This window comes from Dendrobates tinctorius, unplaced genomic scaffold (assembly GCF_039654945.1).
Source record: "Dendrobates tinctorius isolate UK_male_01 unplaced genomic scaffold, ASM3965494v1 ptg000104l, whole genome shotgun sequence".
Lineage (NCBI taxonomy): Eukaryota > Metazoa > Chordata > Amphibia > Anura > Dendrobatidae > Dendrobates > Dendrobates tinctorius.
The window spans coordinates 15,332,919-15,357,783 of NW_027361772.1; the positions used below are offsets into that span (position 1 = coordinate 15,332,919).

Sequence of the window (24,865 nt, forward strand, 5' to 3'; positions counted from 1 at the left end):
AGGGACACATACAGCAGCAGCGGCTCAGCATTGGGGTATCAGGTGCAGTAATAGGGACACATACGGCAGCAGCGGCTCAGTATTGGGGTATCAGGTGCAGTAATAGGGATACATACGGCAGCAGCGGCTCAGTATTGGGGTATCAGGTGCAGTAATAGGGACACATATGGCAGCAACGGCTCAGTATTGGGGTATCAGGTGCAGTAATAGGGACACATACGGCAGCAGCGGCTCAGTATTGGGGTATCAGGTGCAGTAGTGTAGGGAAGGTGACCTGACGGACGGACTAGTCAGAGTGAAGAAGGAAAGGTTTGCACGGTGTAGGTAGGTGTCGGTTATTACAGTGGGGAAACAGCTAGGAAAGTGTAGTGGACGTGCAGTACCTTGGGTTGACCATTAGATGGCAGGGAGGAGTGTGAGCAAAGGACTTGACATCAGCTTAGTGCTTTAGAAACCGTTGGTCATGGGGGAGCGTGGTGACAGTGACAGTTTCAAGGAACCGGGTTAGCTATAAATACTGAGGGAGGGTTCCAGAAAGTTCCAGTCCCCAGGGGGAGCTCAGGTGACAGGAGGACTACGCCAGTCTGTGTGCCCTGAGGAGAATCCAGACCAGGGGGACTGAGGAGAGAGAACAACAGGGGGGTGGTCCTGACAGATAGACCGCAACAGAGACGAGATAAAGGGAATAGGCACACCGTGTAAAGAACGATGTTTGATCAGTGAACGGACTGTTGGTGATTAGGCTTAGGGCAGCCACAGTGTCGGAAGCTGTCACTACGTCAGGAAAGGCCAAAAAGGACAGGACGTATATATACGTCCCAGGCGAGAAACACGGTGTGTGAAGTGGCTCTGGATACAGAGGGCCATGAGTGAGGTACTGTGCTGTGTTGTGAAGCGGCTCTGGATGCGGAGGGCCGAGAGAGAGGGATATAGCGATGTGCTGCGAGGGCAGTCAGGCGGACAGCGCGCGAAAATAAACTTGGACCTGTTGTACCCAGTACCTGCCTCCATCTTGTCTCTGTCTCGTCTCTGCGCGGTAAGAAGAGGGACCACCCCCCCAGCTCGCCCCACCAACCCTACATTTGGCGTAGTCGGCAGGATCGCCGCCGCTAATACTTCATCTTCTGCGGCAGACCTGCCTCAAAGAATGGAAAAGGATTTGGACTACTCTGTTTGGATTACAATTACCTGTGGATTACAAATGACTTACCTGTGGATTACAAATGAGGAGCGCTGTGGTGACTCCGTGGTGCTGACCGAAGATCCGGGGCGGTATCAGGAGCTGCGCAAGATGGCGGCATTACTACAGCGCAGGGGAGAGGTCCGGGTGTTTGCAGTCGTGTTGAATGGACTGGGACCCCCTCCAACGTACCCCCGTGGACAGCAGTATGTGCCCGGAGGCCGACGCTCCCATGTACTGGACCCTGGCAGATGGGTGGAAAGGCCTGCCGACGCCCCACCCAGCAGGAGGAGTGGCACAGAAGAAGGACTTGGCTGTGGCTGTTTGGCGCCATTCGATTGCTGCCCCACGGACGGTATGAGACGCTGTGGGTGTCGGGGCCCCGGCCGCCTAGAGTGGCAGTGGCGGCAGGGGATGGAGCTGTGCCAGGAGTCGCCCTCAGGACCATGGGTGGGTAGCGGGACGCTAGGCTGGGGAGCGGAGTCAGCGAGAGCGGCCGCCACCAATACCGGCAGAGGACTTCCCAGCGGAGCCCCCGAGTCTGGGGGAGAGGCCCGCAGGACAGTGGAGCGGGGGACGGAGGCTGCGGGGGAAGCCGCGTGTTGATGTGATGAAGGCCGCAGCGCCGGGGAAGGTGAGAGTACCCCCGGCACCACCAGTACCTCCGCAAGCGGCCCCCACCATTCTGCCACAGCACGCGGTCTCCAGCATACCGGAAGGTCGGGCTGCAGAGGACCCTATGATATACGCAGAGTTGAGTGAGGCCCCTGCCCCCGTCCCTGAGCCATCCCGCCCGGAGTCACCAGGGCGGAGCTTGTTGACAGAAGATGCGTCTGTGCTCTCTCGGCCGGAAAAACCGCCATCACCAGAACCGGCTGTCACTCCGGCTCTGCTGGAAGTACTGGATGCGGCCTACCCTGCGGCCGCGGTGATGCCTGCATTAGAATCATAGAATCGTAGAGTTGGAAGGGACCTCCTGGGCCATCTGGTCCAACCCCCTGCTCAAAGCAGGATTCGCTAAATCATCCCAGTCAGATGTCTGTCCAGCCTCTGTTTGAAGACATCCATTGAAGGAGAACTCACCACTTCTCGTGGCAGCTTGTTCCACTCATTGATCACTCTAACTGTCAAAAAGTTTTTTCTAATATCTAATCTGTGTCTCCTCCCATTCAGTTTCATCCCATTGCTTCTAGTCTTTCCTTGTGCAAATGAGAATAAAGATGATCCTTCTACAATGTGACAGCCCTTGAGATATTTGTAGACAGCTATTAAATCTCCTCTCAGTCTTCTCTTTTGCAAACTAAACAATCCCAAATCCTGCAACCTTTCCTCATAAGACAGGGTTTGCAGGCCGGTCACCATTCTGGTTGCTCTTTTCTGAACTTGCTCCAGTTTGTTGATGTCTTTTTTAAAATGTGGTGCCCAAAACTGGACACAATATTCCAGATGAGGTCTGACCAAAGAGGAGTAGAGGGAAATAATGACTTCACGTGATCTAGACTGTATGCTTCTGTTAATACATCCTAGAATTGCATTTGCTTTTTTTGCTGCTGCATCACACTGTTGACTCATATTCAGTTTGTGATCTATTAGTATACCCAAGTCTTTTTCACATGTGCTGTTGCTTAGGCCTATTCCTCCCATTCTGTATATGCTTTTTTTCATTTTTATTGCCCAGATGTAGTACTTTGCATTTTTCCCTGTTAAAAACCATTCTGTTAGTTGCTGCCCACTTCTCCAGTTTATTTATATCTTTTTGAATCCTCTCTCTCTCTTCTCTAGTATTAGCTATCCCTCCTAGCTTTGTGTCATCAGCAAATTTAATCAGTTTACCCTCAATTCCTTCATCTAGATCGTTGATAAAGATGTTGAACAATAAAGGGCCCAGGAGAGAGCCCTGTGGTACCCCACTTGAGACATTCTTCCAACTGGATGTGCAGCCATTTACGACCACTCTTTGGGTCCGATCACTAAGCCAGTTATGAATCCACCTAACAGTTGCCTTGTCCATTCCATACTTAGTCATTTTTTCAATAAGGATTGTATGAGATACTTTGTCAAATGCTTTGCTGAAGTCAAGATATACTATATCTACAGCATTTCCTTGATCCACCCAATCAGTGATTCCGTCATAGAAGGAAATTAAGTTAGTCTGACATGACTTATTAGTTACAAACCCATGCTGACTCTGTTTAATCACTTCATTCTTATCCAGGTACTGACATACATGTTGTTTAATAATTTGTTCAAAGATCTTTCCTGGTATAGAAGTCAGACTCACCGGCCTATAGTTGCCTGGGTCCACCTTCTTCCCCTTTTTGAAGATAGGAACAACATTTGCTCTTCTCCAGTCTTCTGGGACTTCTCCTGTTCTCCAAGAATTTTCAAATATTATGGAGAGGGGTTCAAAAATTTCTTCTGCTATCTCCTTCAGTACTCTGGGGTGTAATTCATCTGGACCTGGAGACTTGAATTCATTTAGGTTAGCTAAGTGTTTCCTCACTATCTTTCTGTTTATAGATATCCTGGATTCTTCTATTCCCTTAATAGGACAGTGAAGAACAGTTGATGTCACATTTCCTTTCTGAGAGAAAACAGATGCAAAATAGGAATTTAAAAGTTCGGCCTTCTCAACATCCTGTCTTACCATTTCATCATTTTCATCCTGTAAAAATCCTATAGCATCTTTGACTTTTCTTTTACTTTTGACATATCCCCAAAATCCTTTATTATTGGTTTTGACATCTCTTGCAAGCCTCAATTCATTGTCAGCTTTAGCTAATCTGATTTGTGCCCTGCAGGTTCTGCAGACAGCATTATATTCTTCTTTAGATATGCCTCCCTCTTTCCATTTTATAAACATTTTTTTCTTCCTTTTTAGCATGTGCTTAAGTTCTGTGTTCATCCATCCTGGCTTCCTTAAATGCTTCCTATTCTTCCCTCTTTTCGGAATTGTTAACAATTGTGCTTTGAGAATTTCATTTTTCAAGATTTCCCATCCTTCCTGGACATTTTTGTCTTTAAGGATATCCAGCCATTGGATCCCTCCAATTCTCTTTCTGAATCCCTTAAAATCTGCCTTTCTGAAATCTAACCTTGACGTCTGAGTCATCACAGGTCTTCCTCCTCTAGTTATCCAAAATTCTAAAATAGCATGGTCGCTACCTCCTAGGGTCCCAGCCACTTTTACCTCCTCAACCATTTCCTCCCTGTTTATAATGATTAGATCCAAGGTAGCAGTTCCCCTTGTTTTCTCCCCTACCTTTTGGAAGATAAAGTTGTCAGCAAGAGAGGATAAGAATTTCCTTGACCTGTTAGTTTTGCCTGAGAGAGATTCCCAACAAATGTCTGGATAGTTGAAATCTCCCATGACAACTATGTCATATTTTTGGGAGAACTTGGCCATTTGATGCATAAAGAGTTCATCCATATCTTCAGCTTGCACAGGTGGCCTGTAGTAAATGCCTACAATGGTGTCCTTTCCATTGTTCTGTCCTTGTATTCTTACCCAAACAGTTTCCACAGAACTCCCAGTCTCTGAAGCTTCAATCTCTGTGCAGATATACGCGTTTCTAACATACAATGCGACACCTCCTCCTCGTTTATCAAGTCTGTTTCTTGCAAATAAGTTGTATCCTTCTAGTCTTGTATTCCAATCATGTGTATTGTCCCACCAAGTTTCAGTGATTCCAATGACATCATATTTCTTTTCCTGCGTTAGTAGTTCCAATTCTCCTTGTTTGTTGCCCATGCTTTGTGCATTGGTATAGAAACATTTTAGTTTGTGATTGGTTTCTCTTTCTCCAATATTTTTATTAATTAGATTCTTTTGTCTTTGTTCTTCCTGTTCTTCCTTTCCACTTCTAATAGCAGAGTTCTCAATAGCATTTGTCAGGTGTATGGCTTTTTCTAGTCTTTTGCTTCCCTTCCCATGTTGTTCTAGTTTAAAGCTCTCCTTACAAGTGTAGCAAGATGACTTCCAAATACATGTTTTCCAGTCTTCGTAAGGTGCACCCCATCTCTAGCAAGTAGTCCATCGTAAAGGTACCTCACTCCGTGATCCAGAAATCCAAATCGTTGCTGACGGCACCATCGATGTAGCCAGTTGTTCACCTGCAGAATCTTATTCCACCTCCTTGTTCCATGGCCATCCACTGGGAGGATGGAAGAGAAGACCACCTGCGCTCCCAGTTCTTTCACTTTCTTGCCTAAGTCTTCAAAGTCTCTGCAGATGGTTTCCAGGTCATTTCTTGCAGTGTCATTTGTCCCCACATGTAGTAGCAGGAATGGGTAGTCATCTGTAGATCTGAAGAGTCCTGATATCCTGTCAGACACATCTTTAATTTTTGCACCTGGAAGACAGCACATTTCTCTTGAAGTTATATCCGGTCTGCAGATAGCGGCCTCTGTTCCTCTCAACAGGGAATCCCCCATGACCACCACTCTCCGTTTCTTCTTCACAACATTTTTCTTTCTCCATCCAGGAGGACTCTGAAGGCGTACAAGGTTGCTGTTTGTGGGCAAAGTCTTATCCTGATGTATTTCTTCATTGGTTTCCTGCGTGAGAGCCTGGTACTGGTTCCTGAGGAGTATGGGTGCTGACTGCCTCCTGATCCTCCTGCTTCTCTGGGTCACATGTCTCCATTCCTCTGTTTCTTCAGGTGCACTTCGAATTTCTTCTCTTTCTGTAACATGAAGAGATAATTCTGCTCTGTCCAAGAACTCTTCACCTTCCTTAATGATCTTCAACGTAGCTAACCTCTCTTCGAGACTTTGCAACTTTTCCTCCAACAGGGACACAAGCTTGCATTTGTGGCATGTGAAGTTTGGCTTTTCCACTGGTAAATCTGTGAACATGTAGCAAGAAATGCAGCTCACCAAATGGCTCCTGGCCTCTTCCATATTGAGATTTCTTAAAAACGATGAAAGATGAGTAAAAAATATGGGAATATGCAGATGATCTCCTCAAGACTCTTCCCCTGGTTTTTAGAACCGGCTGTGGCCCGTGTGACAGGCCCTGTGGATCAGCCCCCCGGAAACACGGCTGCTCCCATCCGCCACCCGGCCCCAGCGGCTGCTGAGCCGCAGATATCATCGGCCGCCTCTGATCCACGCCCTTTCTCGGAAAAGGTCCCACCCACCGGACTCTGGGACTGGCGCGACCCCCTCTGTCTGGGTGGCGGAGGTGATAAAACAAAAGAAGAGGCGGGAGCAGGAGGTATGGAGCCTGCTTCACTCAAAAGGGGAGGCTGGCATGGCGGTGGAAAGATCCCGGGGACGGCTGGTGTACACCAACACGGACAGGGGGTACGGTTTCATTCGTGACCAGTCTGGACAGAAAGTGTACGTGAATGTAGCATCCATACGTCATATCCGGGCCCTGAAAGAAGGGGACTTCGTCTCCTACTATAAAGAATACTGCCCCCGCGGGTATTATGCGGTGGCAGTACTGGCGGAGCCTGATCAAAGGGGACCCCCGTGAAAAAGGACTGATATGGACACTCTCGGTTTCCCCAGGAGTTCCACGGCTGTGGGGCCCTCACCTCTGTCCACTGAGAGGAGGATAGACTGTCAGGAGTTCGATGCACCGTTGTGCAGATTATAAGGATAGTTGCATTTAGGAAAAAAATGTTTTTGTTGTTGTTTAACTGATGCAACTATTTTCTCTCTCTCTTTCTTTCTTTTTTCTATGTTCTTTATACGAAAATATGTTTACCTGACAGAACGGGGATACGGAAAAGCGGAGGAGTGTCCAGGTCCAAGGAAGGGGGGGGAGGAAGAAAGAGGATCTGCCATGTTATGTTGTTATATTTTGGTTTTAAAAGCAAGAGAAAATGAAAAAAAAATTATAAAAATGGGTACTTGTGATATTGTAAAGTTGTTTTGGTGTACAATATGCACAAGAAAATGCAACAGGTCCGGGTACGGGAAGGTCTGCGGGACCAAAGGAAGGTGTGAGATCCGGTAGGGATCTAAGAGTTGAGGCGGTCTGGGAGACCGGGACGCCGACCATGACATGTTATTGAAAGAAAGGAAAATGAGTTGGAAGACGTGAGAGAGACAGCCGTCCTAGGTCAGGTCCCCAACACCACGGACACCCCTGAAGAAGGAAGGCGGGCGCTGGTAATGATCTGGAAGGTAAGAGACATCGATCATGGCGTACAGAATAGTGGAAGGTGACAGTAGGGGAGAGTAGGGGAAGGTACACGCCATAGAGAGAATATGGGTGTACCTAGCCCAATTTGAAAGACGTTGTCATGTGGCGTGCGCGCTGGTGAGTAGCAGTAGGCTGCTCAGAGCATAGTGCTCCCAGTATGGTTCGGCCCCCGCAGATAGTGGGTTTTGGCTCAACAGCTGGTCTGACAACAGAATGTAGGTGTAGCTTCCGAACGACGAAGGCAGGGATGACGACTGTCGAGGATGACAATGGACAAAGGAAGGGAGAGTGTAGGGAAGGTGACCTGATGGACGGACTAGTCAGAGTGAAGAAGGAAAGGTTTGCACGGTGTAGGTAGGTGTCGGTTATAACAGTGAGGAAACAGCTAGGAAAGTGTAGTGGACATGCAGTACCTTGGGTTGACCATTAGATGGCAGGGAGGAGTGTGAGCAAAGGACTTGACATCAGCTTAGGGCTTTAGTGACAGTGACAGTTTCAAGGAACCGGGTTAGCTATAAATACTGAGGGAGGGTTCCAGAAAGTTCCAGTCCCCAGGGGGAGCCGCAGTGACAGGAGGACTGCTACAGTCTGTGCGCTGTGAGGTGAATCTAGACCAGGGGGACTGAGGAGAGAGAACAACAGGGGGGTGGTCCTGACAGACCGCAACAGAGACGAGATAAAGGGAATAGGCACACCGTGTAAAGAACGACGTTTGACCAGTGAACGGACTGTTGGTGATTAGGCTTAGGGCAGCCACAGTGTCGGAAGCTGTCACTACGTCAGGAAAGGCCAAAAAGGACAGGACGTATATATACGTCCCAGGCGAGAAACACTGTGCTGTGAAGCGGCTCTGGATGCGGAGGGCCGAGAGAGAGGGATATGGCGATGTGCTGCGAGGGCCGTCAGGCGGACGGCGCGTGAAAATAAACTTGGACCTGTTGCACCCAGTACCTGCCTCCGTTTCGTCTCTGCGCGGTAAGAAGAGGGACCACCCCCCCAGCTCGCCCCACCAACCCTACAGTAATAGGGACACATACGGCAGCAGCGGCTCAGCATTGGGGTATCAGGTGCAGTAATAGGGGCACATACGGCAGCAGCGGCTCAGTACTGGGGTATCAGGTGCAGTAATAGGGACACATACTGCAGCAGTGGCTCAGCATTGGGGTATCAGGTGCAGTAATAGGGACACATATGGCAGCAGGGGCTCAGTATTGGTGTATCAGGTACAATAGTAGGGACACATACAGTAGCAGGGGCTCAGTATTGGGTGAGTACTTTGTGCACGTTGGAGATAGATGGTGACGGGGCTGGAAATGTGAGAAGTCAGATGTGTCTTTGTTGTAATCTCTGCACATGAGTCCTGGCTGGAGAAGTTGTCATGTCGGTCTGAGTATGGTGCAAAAGTGAACGATTATCAGAAAGATCATCTCCTGTAAGTTATCTGTAACTGTATAGTAAACTCTTGTATATTCTGCAGGACTGGTATCTACCACTATGAGGTCACCATATGGCGGTAATATCAGTATTGTTTATGTATAGAGATTTGTTTCAGTTACAGCGCGGTCATCTGCTGAGCTTCCCCTATACTCATGACTAGAGTGTGTCAACCTGAGTTGTAATCAGGGTTACCGGTTAGGGGCCCACTCAGATTTTTCGCCCGCCCTAAGCTGAACCCCTAGCTATGCCTCTGGGCAGATCATAATAAAATTCTGCTAACGAGTGAGGCTAAATGGATCCTGAAGACGAATGCACAGGGTCCTTTAGGGTTAAATGACAGGGTAGATTTATCTGTCTTCTTATAATAATGAAATATTGAGTTTTTTCACTGCAGTGCTGCAAGATATGTATTTAGTGAGTCAATGCTTTGATTCATTGTATTGAAATATGCACAATTAGATTTCGTTCACATGTAACTTTGTGTCTAAATCCCTTAAAAAGGAAACGACCCCACCCCTGTTGAAGCGCTCACCGTGCGAAACGGCCGTTGTCCACCTGTATGCCTCCCTAACCCGCAAATCCTGTACAAAGTCTCTTGATCACTTGGATGAAATAAAAAGGATGTTAGAATATTTAATCCATCTGGTGAGTGCCGCATTATTTTTCTTTACACATAAAAATATATTATATACATATTTCTTGGAAAAAGAATAAATTGCGGCACACACCATGTTTGTAGTGTATCTCAAAAATCCTTTATTTCACCTTATGGTGCAGCATTTGAGTGCGGGATGCAGGCTTGTGGAGGAATGCGGGGTGTGCTGGGGTGGATGACAGCAGTTTTGCGTACTACCGCCTCAATGGGTGCAGCAGGTGAGTGAGCCAAAGCAATCATTTCCTTTTTCAAGGCATGCTTAGAGATTGCACAGGTGCACAATGTGAATAAACAATAACAATTATTCGCTAGTCATACAAAATTACAGACATGCAACAAAAACAGTACAGAAATACAGGAGGATCACGCCTATCATTTAACCCTAATGGACCTCGGGCATTTGTTTTTAAATTCCAGCGTGCTCCATGCTGGAGTAACAATTTATTACGGTTACCGCCTTACGGGGGATATTCAGCTACTTCTAGACCTGCAAATTTTAAAAGTTCCGGGTTCACAATATGTATATCTCTCATATGCCTTATTAAACGTAGGGACCCACTTTCTGATGAAATGGGTCGATAGTGTTCCCTGAATCTAGTGGTGAGAGCTCTTATGGTCTTCCCTATATAGTAAAAAGCACATGGACAAAAAAGCATGTATACAACATGGTGTGTTTTGCAAGATATAAAATCTGTTGTATTATGTATATAGGAACCAATACGTGTTTGTTTGGAGGTAATATGTTTATGGCAACTAGCAAAGTTCCTACACTATACATCCCCCTGGGGGAAGATTTTTTTTTCTTTATCCAATTATTTTCAGTTGAACTTATTTTTTGGAGGTTTTTATCCGTTTTTAAAATATGCCAGGGGATAATCTGGTATTATCAGACAGAAAATATTATATTGATGATGCAGCAACACTTCCCTGCACTACAGCCATGGATGCCGGGGCAGGGGGCACAGCCTGACACAATTCTCCCTCCTGCCCATGTCTGCCCGCACTCACCCGCAGCCAGTAGTGAGCAGAGCATCCTTCTGTCAGCTCCTCGGCGTCTCCGGACCTGCAGCAGTAACTCTGTAGTAACGTGTCCTCCAGTGTAGACTAGTGATGGGTAGCTCCCGAAGGAGCCGGCTCTTTATAGTGAATCATATGAGCCGGCTCCTGGCAGGGAGCCAATTGAAATTTAAACGGCTCTTTGCCAGTTCACGTTCCACAGTCAGTCCCCTCTTGCCCCGCCCCTCCCGGCAGTAGTCACTCTGATCTTATCCAGGAGACTGAGAAAGAATGCATGCTCCTCCTGCTGCCGCACATAGCACTGACTCACAGCCCCGCCCCCCTCCAATCTGTGACAAGCATTCCTTGCCCTCTTGTGATTGTTTTTAAGTTAACACACACGCTGTTATTTTGGAAATTATCAGGTTTAAAGGGGTAGGCTCAATTCTTACCTTTCCCGGCTCCAGCGCTGCATTTTCTCTTCTGCCCCTGCCTCAGGGGGAGGGGCCGGAGATGCGACAGGCAGTTCTGTGCGCACGCATGACATGCGCACAGAACTCCGTGATTGGCCTCCGGGGACCGATCGCACAGCTCCGTGCTGTCACCGCCCGACCCACAACGGCACAAATTCCTTATCTAAATCCGCCTGGATGCAGATGCGACATGTGACACTGCAGTTTTGCTGCAGACTGTTTGCAGCAGACAGCCCACAGCGAACTTGCGAAGTGTGAAGGTAGCTTTAAAATGTGGCACTGATAATTAGGGTCTTGTTGCTATTTTGCATGTTCATTTTGTGTTTGTTAAAGTTTTTACAGCAAATAATATAAAATCTGGTTATTCTGGAAACTATTCTGTTTTATGTCATAAATTGGCACATGTGTAGATTTTTACTAAAAGGTATACAATCATGGGTTAACACATACCAGAATTTGGCTTCAAATTTAAAGCCAAAGGTAATCGGAAATGAAGAGCCGTTTTCGGAGCCAAAAGAGCCGGCTCTTTTTGGTGTGCCGATCCAAAAGAGCCGGCTCACCAAAAAAATCGCATTTTACCCATCACTAGTGTAGACTGAGGCGGATTGGCGGAAGTGAGGAGGCACTGTCAGAGGCTGAGGAAGACTGTCCGCTGCTCCGCCTCACACTGTGACTCTGCACGAATCTGCTAGCAGCAACTCAGTGACACTGACTGGAGTGTTCATTATATTATGACACACACACACACCTCATACCACGTAACTCCCAGTGTCTTCAGTATGCCTGAGGCAAAGTGCTCAACTTGCATCATTATAGGGACACCCCTGGACATGAGTCACAGCCCTGCTGACCGCACTATTCCGTCAGTGTAGTACATGTGAAAATAAGAAACTTGGTAGTATATATCTCATCAAAGAAATCTGCTTCTTTCACTCTCAGTTCTTGAGTGAAATCTGTAAATTCTGTATTCAGTGAAGAGAGATTTTCCCATTGATTAGAGAGTGTGGCGCCCCCAGGAGTACGGTCGCCACAATGACATTGGCTTCCTCCAGGGAGGGTGATGTCATGCTTGAAAGCAATGAAGTGTCTCTCTGACAGTTAACCATGTCATGCAACACAGTTCCCACTCCAGGCCAGCAGAGGGAGCTCTGAACCAGGATTGGGGGAGGAGAGCTCTCTGAGGGCCAGGAGGGAAATAGTCAGTTAGGCTGTGTGCACACGCTGCGGATTTTGCTGCGGTTCCGCAGCGGTTTTGGCCGCTGCGGACCCGCAGCCAGTACAATGATTCCCTATGGGAATCAAAAACCGCAATGCAGACGGTGCGGAATTTTCCACGCGGATTATCTGCGGTTTTCAATCCGCAGAAAGAATTGACATGTCAATTCTTTCTGCGGATTCCCCTGCGGTTTGCCATCTCCTCCATTGAGGAGAAGAAAAACCGCAGGGCAAAACCGCAGAGCAATCCGCAGGTAAAACCGCAGGTCTTTTAACCTGCGGTTTCACCTGCGGATTTTACAAAATCCGTGCGGATGAATCCGCACCTAATCCGCAGCGTGTGCACACAGCCTAAGTGTGAGGAGGGCAACGTGTGTAGATGTGGAGAGAGAAGCTGGAGGTTGAGCTGAGGACAGAGAGCTCCCTCCTTGAGAAAGCGCATGATCTGGAGCCTGGTCTCCAAGGTTGTATGGATACTGAAGGTCCCGCAATAGAAACCAGAGGAATAGGAAGCTGTAAATGCTCTTTTCCCATCTAAGACTCGGAGGCACACAGCGACCGGTGAGCCAAGAGAGATAGAGGGCTACAGCTGTCTGCCATACGAGGTAGTTCTAAGAGACGATAAGAAGGAGGAACTTCAGTGTAACACTGTACTGCATGTACCTCGACCCAGCGCTAGGAAGGAGACTACACAACCCATCTGATAGAGAGATCCCTGAGTTGCTTCCAGGCTAGCCTGCTCCTGTGCCATCTGTAATCAGGACCCTGGACTTCGTTTGCGAAGTAAAGGTAAAGAAACTGCACCCTGTTGTGTCCTTGCCTCCTTCCTGCAACATCCTCAGCACTGCTACATCTCTGTGCCAAACACTGCACCCTCTTCCTAAACATTCCGCTACTCTGCCCTGGGACTACTGCCCTGCCTGTGGAGGGCTACAACATCATTGCTGCAATACACCATCTGTCCCAGAGGATCTGTCTGCAGCGTCGGCTTAACACCTCCCTTGCCGAACATCACAGGTGGCGTCACGAATCATTCATCTATAAACTTTATTCCCAACTCAACCCTTTTACATGGGCGCCCAGGGCCACGGACCGGGTCACCACTGCTGTGACATTCCCCTCTGAAGGACCGGCCCCGTACCGAGTACCCCACAGCCCTGGGAGGGCGACCCAAGCGAAAACTATTTAAAAAAAAACACCGCTGCCAGTGAACAGTAAGGCTATGTGCCCACGAAAGCGTTTTTTAAGCATTTTTTAAGCGTTTTTCGGGGTCAAACCGCTTAAAAAACGCTTATAATAAGCATCCCATTCATTTTAATGCATTTTGGCCTTTTTTTGTGCCAATGGATGCGTTTTTTTCCGCATAGGAAACGCTTAGCGGTAAAAATGCAGCATGTTCATTAATTTTGCGGAAAAGTCCGCGTTTTTAGATATCTCCTATGAGTCCAGAAGATGCGCAGAAAAAAACTCATCAAAAACGCGCGTTTTCTGGGAAGGAGTTCGTTCCTGAAGCAGAAATTTTCTACATTCCTGGGCACATAGCCTAAGGGTCTGTGCACACGTTGCGGATTCTCCTGCGGTGTACAGTACCATTTAATCCAATGTAAAATAAAAAACACTGTGCACAGGCTGCGGAAAAATCCGCAGCAGAAACGCAGCGGTTTATTTTCCGCAGCATGTCAATTCTTTGTGCGGATTCTGCAGCGTTTTTCTTCCATTATAGGAAACGCAGGCGAAATCCGCACAAAAACTGCAGGTAAAACACAGGTCATTTTACCTGCGGATTCAGCCAGATCCGCGCAGAAAAATCCGCAGCACAATCAGCAACGTGTGCACATAGCCCAAATGATATTTTTATGCTGAAATAATCAAATTGTCCAACAAATGAGCATTTTTCTCCTTCGTTGTGAGAACGCCATCATGTACGGGCTGATAATCGGGAACAGCCTGTTAGCTCCTGGGGTTGCACTCTGGGGGCCCAGCAGAGACAGAACCTTCTATCCACTTCCGTAGTGACTCTTTGCCCCGATCACGGTGATCCTGACCTCATATCCAGCACGCCCGGCTGCTTTATTTACTCACTGCTCAATTACAGAAGGAAAGTGCAGATTGAAAAAGAAAAAAAGCTCTCCCGAATCTGGGGACACAATAAATATCTACAGTTCTTGTTCTCTTACCTTATCATAGAAGTCGGCACTCAAGGTAGAACAAGGAAAATGTCTGCTGACTTCTCATGGGGTGGGGAAAACTAACAACTGAAAACTTCCCTGACTACCACATCCTCCAGGCAGCAAGAGCTTAACCCGTTCCTTGTCACAATTATTTTTGCTTTTGCCTGACAGCATTCCATAAGTCATAATTATTTTTTTTTTTACTTTAACGTCTACATAATTCTTTTGGCCTTTATTTTTTCCGGCAAAATGCTACTGAAGATCGTACAAAGACGGTTACATTTTTACTTTGACGAAGAGCTGCCAGAGGAACAAGCGGGATTCAGAAACGGCAGAGGAACAAGAGATGTAATTGCTTACACTGGATAAGGGAAAATGGCAAAGAATACAGCTAGGAGATCTATTTTTGTTTTGTTGACTACAGCAAAGCCTTCAACTATGTTGATCACCACAAACTTTGGAATACTGTGAATGATATGGGTGTGCCAAACCATCTGATCAGCCTCATTAAAAACTTTTACGTCAACCAAAAAGCAACAGTCTGAACGGAACACGGCGGCCCACCACGGTTTAACCCCTTCACGACATGCTTCGTACATGTACGGCGCATGTCGGATCTTCCCCCTTTAATGTGGGCTCCGGCGCTGAGCACACATCTTTTCCAGCACATGTCACCTTTTTCATTCAGCTGACATGTGCCCTCTAACAGCCACGGGTGGAATCGCAATCCATCAGCAGCTGTTAACCTGTTAAATACCACTGTCAATCTCTAAAAGCGCCATTTAACATGATTGCATCGGCAGTGCGTCACTAATCCCGCCCATCGGCACCTGTGTCACATCACTGCTGGTCGCTGATGGGTTGGCATGACAACCTGAGGTCTGCAGGAGACCCTTGTGGTTGTCATTGCCGGATAGCTTTGAGTGACCGGCTAGTAGTCGGCGCTCATAGCAAGTGAGCATTTCTTCTACACAGAGCAGGGCTGAAGCACAAGTGATCGGATGATCGCAGCTTCTAGTCTCCCATGGAGACTATTGAAAGTAGTGTAAAGTAAAAAAAGTTAAAAAAAACAAAATATAACAGTTTAAATCACCCCACTCAAAATAAAACAATAAAATACACAATTGGTGTAGCCTCTTTCAGAATCACCCAATCTATCAATATACAAAAATAATTAATCTGATCTGTAAATGGAGTAATGAGAAGAAAAGTAAAAACGCCAGAATTACTTTTTTTGGTCGCTGTGTCACTGCATTAAAATGCAGTAACCGGCAATCAAAAGATCATCTACACCAAAATGGTATAAATAAAAACGTCAGTTCGGCATGCAAAAAATAAGCCCTCACCAAATCCCAGATCCTGAAAATTGGAAACACTACGGGTCTCAGAGAATGATGCAATTTATATATATTTATTTTTTTCTTACAAACTTTGGTTTTTTTTTACCACTTAAATAAAAAAGAACCCAGACATGTTTGGTGTCTACAAACTCGTAATGACCTGGAGAATCATAATAACCCCCAAAAGTTATTGTGGAATTGCACTTTTTTTCAATTTCACCGCATTTGGATTTTTTTCCCCATTTTCCAATACACTATATGGTAAAACCAATGGTGTTATTCAAAGGTACAACTCATCCTGCAATAAACAAGCCCTCACTTGGCCATATTGATTAAAAAATAAAAAAGTTATGGCTCTGGGACGAAGGGGATTAAAAAACAGAAACACAAAAATGGAAAATGGCCCAGGGGGTGAAGGGATTCATGTAGAGCAAAGCCTCAGACAAGACTGCATATTATCACCATTTCTCTTCAATTTATATGCAAAAGCTATATTCAGGAAGGCTGGACTTCAGGCCCGGATTGGCAATATAACCAACCGGGCATTTTCCCGCTGGGCCGCTGTCACATGGGCCGCGGGCGGCAGCGCCCAATCATCTGGCCGCTTGCCAGCTGCTGCAGCCACTGTTGCTCCTGCCGCCGGCCCTCTGTGGGCACGGCGGTGATAGTTTCAAGTTCCTCCCGCACTGCAGGGAGATAAGCCGCCACGCCCCCCCCACGCACCCCATCCGCGCCTTAGCATGAGACCCCATCCCCCCGCAGCCACTCACAGCTTCGCACTCGCTTGCCTGCTCGCTCTGTTCGCAGGACCTGTGATGAGGTCACAGGAGGGGAGGAGTCAGGGGGTCACATGATCAGGAGCCTTTGTCCAGACCCCGATCATGTCACCCCTGCCTCCGCCCCTCCTGTGACCTCATCACAGGTCCTGTGCGCTCAGCCTTGCCTCTACCGTCTGCAAGACTCTGCTGTGCTGTTGTCATGGTGCTGGTTGAGGTAAGTATGTGTGGGGTCAGGATTTACAGTGTGGATGTAGCAGAGCTGTGTGTGTATGAGGTGTACGGAGCGGAGCCGTGTGTGTATGAGGTGTACGGAGCGGAGCCGTGTGTGTACGAGGTGTACGAAGCGGAGACGTGTGTGTACGAGGTGTACGGAGCGGAGCCGTGTGTGTACGAGGTGTACGAAGCGGAGACGTGTGTGTACGAGGTGTACGGAGAGGAGCCGCGCGTGTACGAGGTGTACGGAGAGGAGCCGCGCGTGTACGAGGTGTACGGAGCGGAGCCGCGTGTACGAGGTGTACGGAGAGGAGCCGTGTGTACGAGGTGTACGGAGAGGAGCCGTGTGTACGAGGTGTACGGAGAGGAGCCGCGCGTGTACGAGGTGTACGGAGAGGAGCCGCACGTGTACGATGTGGACGGAGTGGAGCCGTGTGTGTATGGAGTGGAGCCATATGTGTACGGGATGTACGGAGCGGAGCCAAGTGTGTACAAAGCATACAAAGCGGGCTTTTCCCACGGACACAGGTGTACACGGCGGAGCCCCGAGGAGCATTTTAAAACACACATGACGTTCCACCTGAAGTGATGTGCTGGAAGCTGACTCGGAAATAAGATAATTTCTTGAGGAGATTGTGACGGAACCAGGAATGCTTCAGATCCATCACCGTGTCCTCCTTCGACAGCGCAGACAGCAGGATCGCCTTGGAATCGGGGATGCCGGCCATGTGAGCGGATCATGATAGGTCCTGCACCGGGAGGCTCAGGTGGGCACTACAATGGGAGCCGGGCTGCTATAGTATCTTTGTAGAATCTTTCTTTATTTCTTTCTCTCTTTTTCTTTCTTTCTCTGTTCTTTCGTTCTCTGTTCTGTCTTTCCCTCATTTTCTTTCTCTCTAGGTTCTTTCTTTCTCTCTCTGTTCTTTCTTTCTCTCTCTAATCTTTTTTCTCTCTCTGTTCTTTCTTCCCCTCTTTCTTTCTTTTTTCTTTCCTCTCTTTCTCTCTGTTCTTTCTTTCTTTTCTTTACTTCTTTCTTTCTCTCTCTGTTCTTTCTCTGTCTCTCTCTGTTCTTTCTTTCTTTCCCCTCTTTCTTTCTCTCTCTGTTCTTTCTCTGTCTCTCACTGTTCTTTCTTTGTCTCTCACTGTTCTTTCTTTCTTTCCCCTTTCTTTCTCGCTCTCTCTGTTTTCTTTTTTCTCTCTCTCTCTCTGTTTTCTCTCTTCCTTAGTGCCAGTCAGTGTGATCAGCAGTGCTAAATGGGTGCGATTAGGTGTGGACATGGGTGTGACTAGTTGTGAAATGGGTGTGGCTGGGTGTGGCCAAAATTTGCAGCGCCGCGCTGCGCGCGCCGCAGTCTTTGTCCATCTTTCCCTTCTTTGAAAGTTGGGAGATATGATAGGGGCAGCTATGACCAGGGGGTCTGGTTGCCCAATAGAGAGCAGTTCTGCCAGGAATTCTGTAATCATGCATACAAAAGGGGACAGAGATTTGGGAGGAGTACTGTACCTAAAAGCAATAAATAGGACTGAGCTGAAATACTGGGCACAGCTGTGACTACATGGTATATAGTCGTGTTAATCTCCTCTCACTTCTTGTAAACTACAAGTGTACAAAGATATTATATAGTCACCATGTGACTAGTGGGCCTGTGTAACTTCAAATGCCAGGGCTGGATTTTAGTCCCAGTCCGGCCCTGACTTAACGTCTACATAATAATAATAATCTTTATATAGCGCCAACATATTCCGCAGCGCTTTACAGTTTCAAAACACAAGTCAAAGTAACAACGTTAACAATACAATAATTAAAGCAAAATAAGACGAAATAAGACGACCCTGCTCGTGAGAGCTTACAATCTACAATGAGGTGGGGGAGATACAGAGTACAGGTGTGTATTTACAATGGTGTATTTACAATGATGGTCCAGCCATCTTGAGGGAGTGAGGGATGGATGGAGATAGTGAATGGGCTACACACGCACACTTGCACATAGAGTGACTGTGATTAGGGAAAGTGATAGGCCGCTCTGAACAAATGTGTTTTCAGGGAGCGCCATAATTCTTTTGGGCTTTATTTTTTTCCAGCAAAATGTTACTGAAGATCGTACAAAGATGGTTACAGCTTTACTTTGACGAAGAGCTGCCAGAGGAACAAGCGGGATTCAGAAAAGGCAGAGGAACAAGAAATGTTATTGCTTACACTGGATAAGGGAAAATGGCAACGAATACAGCTAGATCTATTTTTGTTTCTTGGACTACAGCAAAGCCTTCATCTATGTTAATCACCAGAAACTTTGGAATATCATAAAGAATATGGCTGTGCCGAACTTTCTGATCAGCCTCATTAGGAACCTTTACATCAACAAAAAGCAACAGTCTGAGCGGAACACGGCAGTTTAACCCCTTCACAGCATGCGCCGTACATGCATGGTGCATGTCGCGTCTCCCCCTTTGATGTGGGCTGAGTCCACATCTTTTCCGCCACGTTAGCTGATTCATTCAGTTGACATGTGCTCTCTAACAGTCTCTAACAGTCGAGATGAAATCACCCCCCATTTAAAATAAAACAATTAAAAGGAACCTGTCAGCTGTTTTGGTCGATACAAGATGCGGCCGCAGCCTTTCAAGGCTGGTATACAGCATTCTATAAAGCTGTAGATAAGCCCCGAATCCAACCTGAAAGATAAGAAAAAATAAGTTTTATTATACTCACCTGCAGGGCGGTCTGGTCCGATGGGTGTTGCAGGTCCGGGTCCAGCGCCTCCCATCTTCTTATGATTTCCGCCCTTCTGTTTGCTTCATGGCTCCCCGGGATTGCGTTCCTGCGCAGGCATATTTTCTCTGCCCTGTTGAAGGCAGAACAAAGTACTGCAGTGCGCAGGCTCCGGACCTCTCTGACCTTTCCCGAGGCCTGTGCACTGCAGTACTTTACTCTGTTGAGGGCAGATAAGTACGCCTGCGCAAGAGCGCGATGCCAGGGAGCCATGAAGCAAACAGGAGGGCGGAAATCATAAGAAGATGGGAGGCGCTGGACCCGGACCTGCAACACCCATCGGACGACCCCCCCCACCCCGGTGAGTATAGTAAAACTTATTTTTCTTATCTTTCAGGTCAGACCGGGGGCTTATCTACAGCATTATAGAATGAAAGGCAGTGGCCGCATCTTATATCGGCCAAACCTGGTGACAGGTTCGCCTTAAAAAAATAAACATATTTTTTTATCGCCGTGTTCATTAAAATGCAATAACGGGCGATCTAACCCTCAGCTGTCCGCTTCAGCAATGCTGGTTATCAAGAATAGAGGGGTCCCCACGCTGTTTTTTAAATTATTTAAATAATTACAAGCAAGTGCGAGTGATAGGCAGTCCGGCTTTTTTTGGTGATCCGGCTCACTCGGCTCCGCTCACCAAAAAGAGACTGCTCCTTTTGGCTCTTTTTGGCTCATAAAATAGCTCTTCTTGCACATAGTGCTACTTTTCCCACTGTTATCACTCCAGTCCCTTCACTATAAAGCCTGGGCCTCATTATACAGCTGTACAGGGGTCTAGTGAAGGCTCTTTAGCTATGTTCTCAGATTGTAGCTCCTGGGATCAGGCCCTCACTCCTGTCTGTATTGTGACTTGTGTTATTCTCTAATATCTGATATTTGTAGTGTGGTTTCTACATTAGTACAGTATGTGGACTCACTGACCCTTTAATGGGGACATCCTGGCTCTGTTTGGGTACTGTTAATGGAACACTGCCACTTTTATCGGGAGATCGTGGCAATGTTTATGGTGCATTCTGGCACTGTGTGTGGGTAGGTTGGTACAATGGGGACAATGGTACTGTTCATAGGCACCCTTTGGCACTATTTGTTCATGTGTACACTCTGGCACTGTTTATGGGGGCATTCTTGCACTGCTTATGTGTACTGTCTGTCCCTGCCTATGGGGACAAATAGCACTATTTATGGGGGCACTCTGGCACTTATGTGTATTCTCTAGGACTGCTTATGTGTACTGTCTGACACTGTTTACGGGGGCACTCTGGTAGTTATATGTACTCTTTGGCATTGTTTGTACTCCCTGATTGCTTATGGGGGCGCTCTGTATTGTTATGTGTGCTCCCTGACTGCTTAAGGGGGTGCGCTGGTATTGTACTCCCTGACTGCTTATGGGGGCGCTCTGTATTGTTATGTGTGCTCCCTGACTGCTTATGGGGGCGCTCTGACCATTGAAGCTTTCTCAGTGTCACCGGTGATTATACTATTACAAGATATTATGTGATGACTGTGGCGCCTTGTGACACCAGGTCATGTAAACCCTTCAAATTTAAGCCCTTTCATCCTCTCACCTATGTATGTAATTGCTGAATTATCTAGTAGCGCTCTTGCACTTTAAACACTATATACTCCATTAATGTAGTGGAATTTCCTCTAGGCATTGATTGCCAGTAATTGCATTCAGAATTAATGAGCACTGATCATTAGGTCTTAACTATGTGGAGATATAAAATTACACTATTATGTTTGTGAGGAGCAGTTTGTTTTTTTTGTACTAAGTTATGACTTGAGCAATAGTTATACTAGAATTGAGTTTGATTGAAAATTCCAATTCTCAGTATTGGAAAGTTCATACGAGCATTTGTGTCTTCTTAGACTATTACTAGGCATTGTGGGCCAACTTTTCTTTAACAGGATTTCTCTATAATTTAAAGACTTTAAATAGTTTTGACTTTAATGAGTAATCGGTCTAACTATATTTGGACTCAATATTACTGAGAATCTTATGAATACCTTTTTGCATACGTTGAACCTTATAAGCACTAATTGTACTGATAGTTGTGCTTCAAAGGGATTAAACATTTCTTTTGTGGATTTTCCTTCTTTTACGCTCTATGTATATTACTCCTATAAGGAAATTTGATTTGTTGCTTATTATTTGGGTATAACTACCCCTGTGCTCGCAGGTCCATTTTGTGTTCACCCACTAAAAGCAAAAATTCTTTTAAAATTGTGTGTAAATAAGTGTTAAATAAAACTTTTATCTTTTTAAATTTAATTGGTGTTTGCTTCAGTTTGTTTATAGGTGTATTGGTGTTGTGGAAGTGACATTTCTTTATTGGTTTCTGTGTACCAGCTAATATCTGAGGTTACTTCAGGAAAGGATGCCTAGCAAGTCATAGCATTCCCCACTTGTACACACTGCTCTGAGTCACTTGTACACACTGCTCTGAGTCTCCTCCTCAGCTTCTCTCGGCCGCCAGGCGCTAAGCAAACAGCAGGGAAATTTTTTTTGCCTCAGCTCCCAGGGATGTCCTGGTTGCTTCCTTGCTAGGACAAGAATGACACATCACTACTGTAGCAAGCGCCGTGTGCACAGTGTCTGTTGTTACTTACCAGAACTTTTTTCAGACAGCCCACTGCACTGTCCAATCAGAGAAGAGCAGTCCCATCAGGTGACCAGACAAGAGATACTTCTGTGTAAGGAGAATGTATTATTATTATTATTTATTGTTATAGCGCCATTTATTCCATGGCGCTTTACATGTGAGGGGGGTATACATAAAAACAAGTACAATAATCTTAAACAATACAAGTCATAACTGGTACAGGAGGAGAGAGGACCCTGCCCGCGAGGGCTCACAATCTTCAAGGGATGGGTGATAATACAGTAGGCGAGGGTAGAGCTGGTCGTGCAGCGGTTTGGTCGATCGGTGGTTACTGCAGGTTATAGGCTTGTCGGAAGAGGTGGGTCTTCAGGCTCTTTTTGAAGGTTTCGATGGTAGGTGAGAGTCTGATATGTTGTGGTAGAGAGTTCCAGAGTAGGGGTGATGCGCGAGAGAAATCTTGTATGCGATTGTGGGAAGAGGAGATAAGAGGGGAGTAGAGAAGGAGATCTTGTGAGGATCGGAGGTTGCGTGCAGGAAAGTACCGGGAGACGAGGTCACAGATGTATGGAGGAGACAAGTTGTGGATGGCTTTGTATGTCATGGTTAGGGTTTTGTAATGGAGTCTCTGGGCAATTGGGAGCCAGTGAAGGGATTGACAGAGGGGAGAAGCTGGGGAATAGCGGGGGGACAGGTGGATTAGTCGGGCAGCAGAGTTTAGAATAGATTGGAGGGGTGCGAGAGTGTTTGAGGGGAGGCCGCAGAGCATGAGGTTGCAGTAGTCAAGGCGAGAGATGATGAGGGCATGGACTAGGGTTTTTGCAGATTCTTGGGTGAGGAATGAACGGATGCGTGAAATATTTTTGAGTTGAAGTCGGCAGGAAGTGGAAAGGGTTTGGATATGTGGTTTGAAGGAGAGATCAGCATCAAGGATTACTCCGAGGCAGCGAGCTTGTGGGACTGGGGAGAGTGGGCAGTCATTTACTGTAATTGATAGGTTCGTAGGGGGGGTCACGTGAGATGGGGGAAAGATGATGAATTCTGTTTTGTCCATGTTGAGTTTCAGATATCTAGTGGAGAAGAAGGATGAAATAGTGGACAGACATTGAGGGATTCTGGTTAGTAGGGAGGTGATATCTGGTCCAGAGATGTAGATCTGTGTGTCATCAGCATAAAGATGATACTGAAAGCCATGAGATTCTATGAGCTGTCCCAGGCCAAAGGTGTAAATAGAGAACAGCAGGGGCCCTAGGACTGAACCTTGTGGGACTCCGACAGATAGGGGGCGAGGTGAGGAGGTGGTGTGTGAGTGGGAGACGCTGAATGTCCGGTCTGTTAGGTATGATGAGATCCAGGAGAGGGCCAAGTCTGTGATGCCGAGGGATGAGAGGGTCTGTAATAATAGGGAATGGTCCACTGTGTCAAAGGCAGCCGACAGGTCCAGGAGGAGGAGGACAGAGTAGTGTCGCTTGCTCTTGGCAGTTAAGAGGTCATTGGTGACCTTAGTAAGGGCAGTTTCAGTGGAGTGGTGTGACCGGAAGCCAGATTGTAAGCGGTCGAAGAGGGAGCAAGAAGAGAGATGGGAGGACAGTTCAAGGTAGACGTGTTGTTCCAGTAGCTTGGAGGCGTATGGGAGAAGTGATATAGGGCGATAGCTAGATACAGAGGATGGGTCAAGAGAGGGCTTTTTGAGGATAGGTGTGATGGAGGCATGTTTAAAGCTTGAGGGGAAAACACCAGTTGTTAGTGATAGGTTGAAGAGATGGGTGACTGTTGGGATGAAGACTGTGGTGAGGTTTGGGATGAAGTGGGATGGGATCGGGTCGAGTGCACAGGTGGTGAGATGTGATCTTGAGAGTAGAGTGGAGAGTCGATCTTCTGTAATGGTGGAGAAGTTGGTTTTGAAGGTGGAGGGCTGGGAGGTCGGGAGGAAGGGCTCTGGGGGTTGTTGACCAAAACTGTCCCTGATGTTATCAATTTTCTGCTTGAAAAATGAGGCAAAGTCTTCAGCTGAGATGAGTGGGGAGGGAGGAGGTGCTGGGGGGCGGAGGAGAGAATTGAAGGTGTTGAATAACTGTTTAGGGTTGTGAGACAGGGAGGATATGAGAGATGAGAAGTAGGTTTGTTTAGCTGTGGCGAGTGTGGTCTTGAAAGTAGTGAGGGACTGTTTGAATGCGATGAAATGCTCGTTGGAGTGGGATCTTTTCCATCTGCGCTCAGCAGCCCTGGAAGCTCGCCTCAGCTCTTTGGTCAGGCTGGTGTGCCAGGGCTGTCTGTTGATTTTGCGAGTTTTGGTATGTGTAAGTGGGGCAGCGGATTCCAAAGCTACAGCTATTGTGGTGTTATATAGAGCGGCAGCGTCATCCGCATTGTGTAAGGAACTTATATCTGTAAGAGGGAGGAGGGATTCGGAGAATGAGTGTAGGTCAAGGTGTTTAAGATTCCTGCGAGGGTGTGAAAGTTTGTGGGGTGGGGATTGTAGACATGGAGTGAAGAGGGAAGAGAATGTGAGCAGGTTGTGGTCAGAGAGAGGAAGAGGTGAGTTAGAGAGGTTAGATAGGGAGCAGAGGCGGGCGAAGATGAGGTCCAGTGTGTGGCCATCTTTGTGGGTGGCTGTAGAAGACCATTGAGTGAGGCCGAAGGAGGAAGTGAGAGATAGAAGTTTAGTGGCAGCTGAGAGGGAAGTGTCAATGGGGATGTTGAAGTCGCCCATGATGATAGTAGGGATGTCCGCGGAGAGGAAATGAAGTAACCAGGTGGTGAAGTGGTCAAAGAAGGTGGTGGCTGGCCCTGGGGGGCGGTAGATGACAGCCAGTTGGAGGTTGGAGGGGGAGTAGATGCGCACAGAGTGCACCTCAAAGGAAGGGAGGGTAACAGAGGGT

General features: G+C 47.1%; 1 protein-coding gene and 1 long non-coding RNA gene across 5 annotated transcripts in view; one reads left to right on the plus strand and one right to left on the minus strand.

The window, feature by feature from the left end:
• Positions 1-14,366, minus strand: part of LOC141100370 (cell adhesion molecule CEACAM20-like) — a 131,398-nt gene extending 117,032 nt beyond the window's left edge. For 2 of the 4 annotated variants that reach the window (XM_073588807.1, XM_073588806.1), the window contains exon 1: positions 14,291-14,313. Coding sequence is in view for 1 of the 4 variants with exons in the window: in XM_073588805.1 (XP_073444906.1) it covers positions 14,291-14,298 (8 nt within the window). In the remaining 3 variants the exon portion in view is untranslated. Of the gene's footprint in view, positions 1-10,437; positions 10,888-14,290 lie in introns of those variants that run through there. The other 2 variants (XR_012234685.1, XM_073588805.1) reach the window with 2 other exon arrangements.
• Positions 14,367-16,514: 2,148 nt separating this feature from the next.
• Positions 16,515-19,221, plus strand: LOC141100461 (uncharacterized). The gene is made up of 3 exons (XR_012234699.1): positions 16,515-16,617; positions 17,145-17,383; positions 18,699-19,221. It is a non-coding gene; the product is annotated as an uncharacterized lncRNA (long non-coding RNA).
• The last annotated feature ends 5,644 nt before the right edge of the window (positions 19,222-24,865 follow it).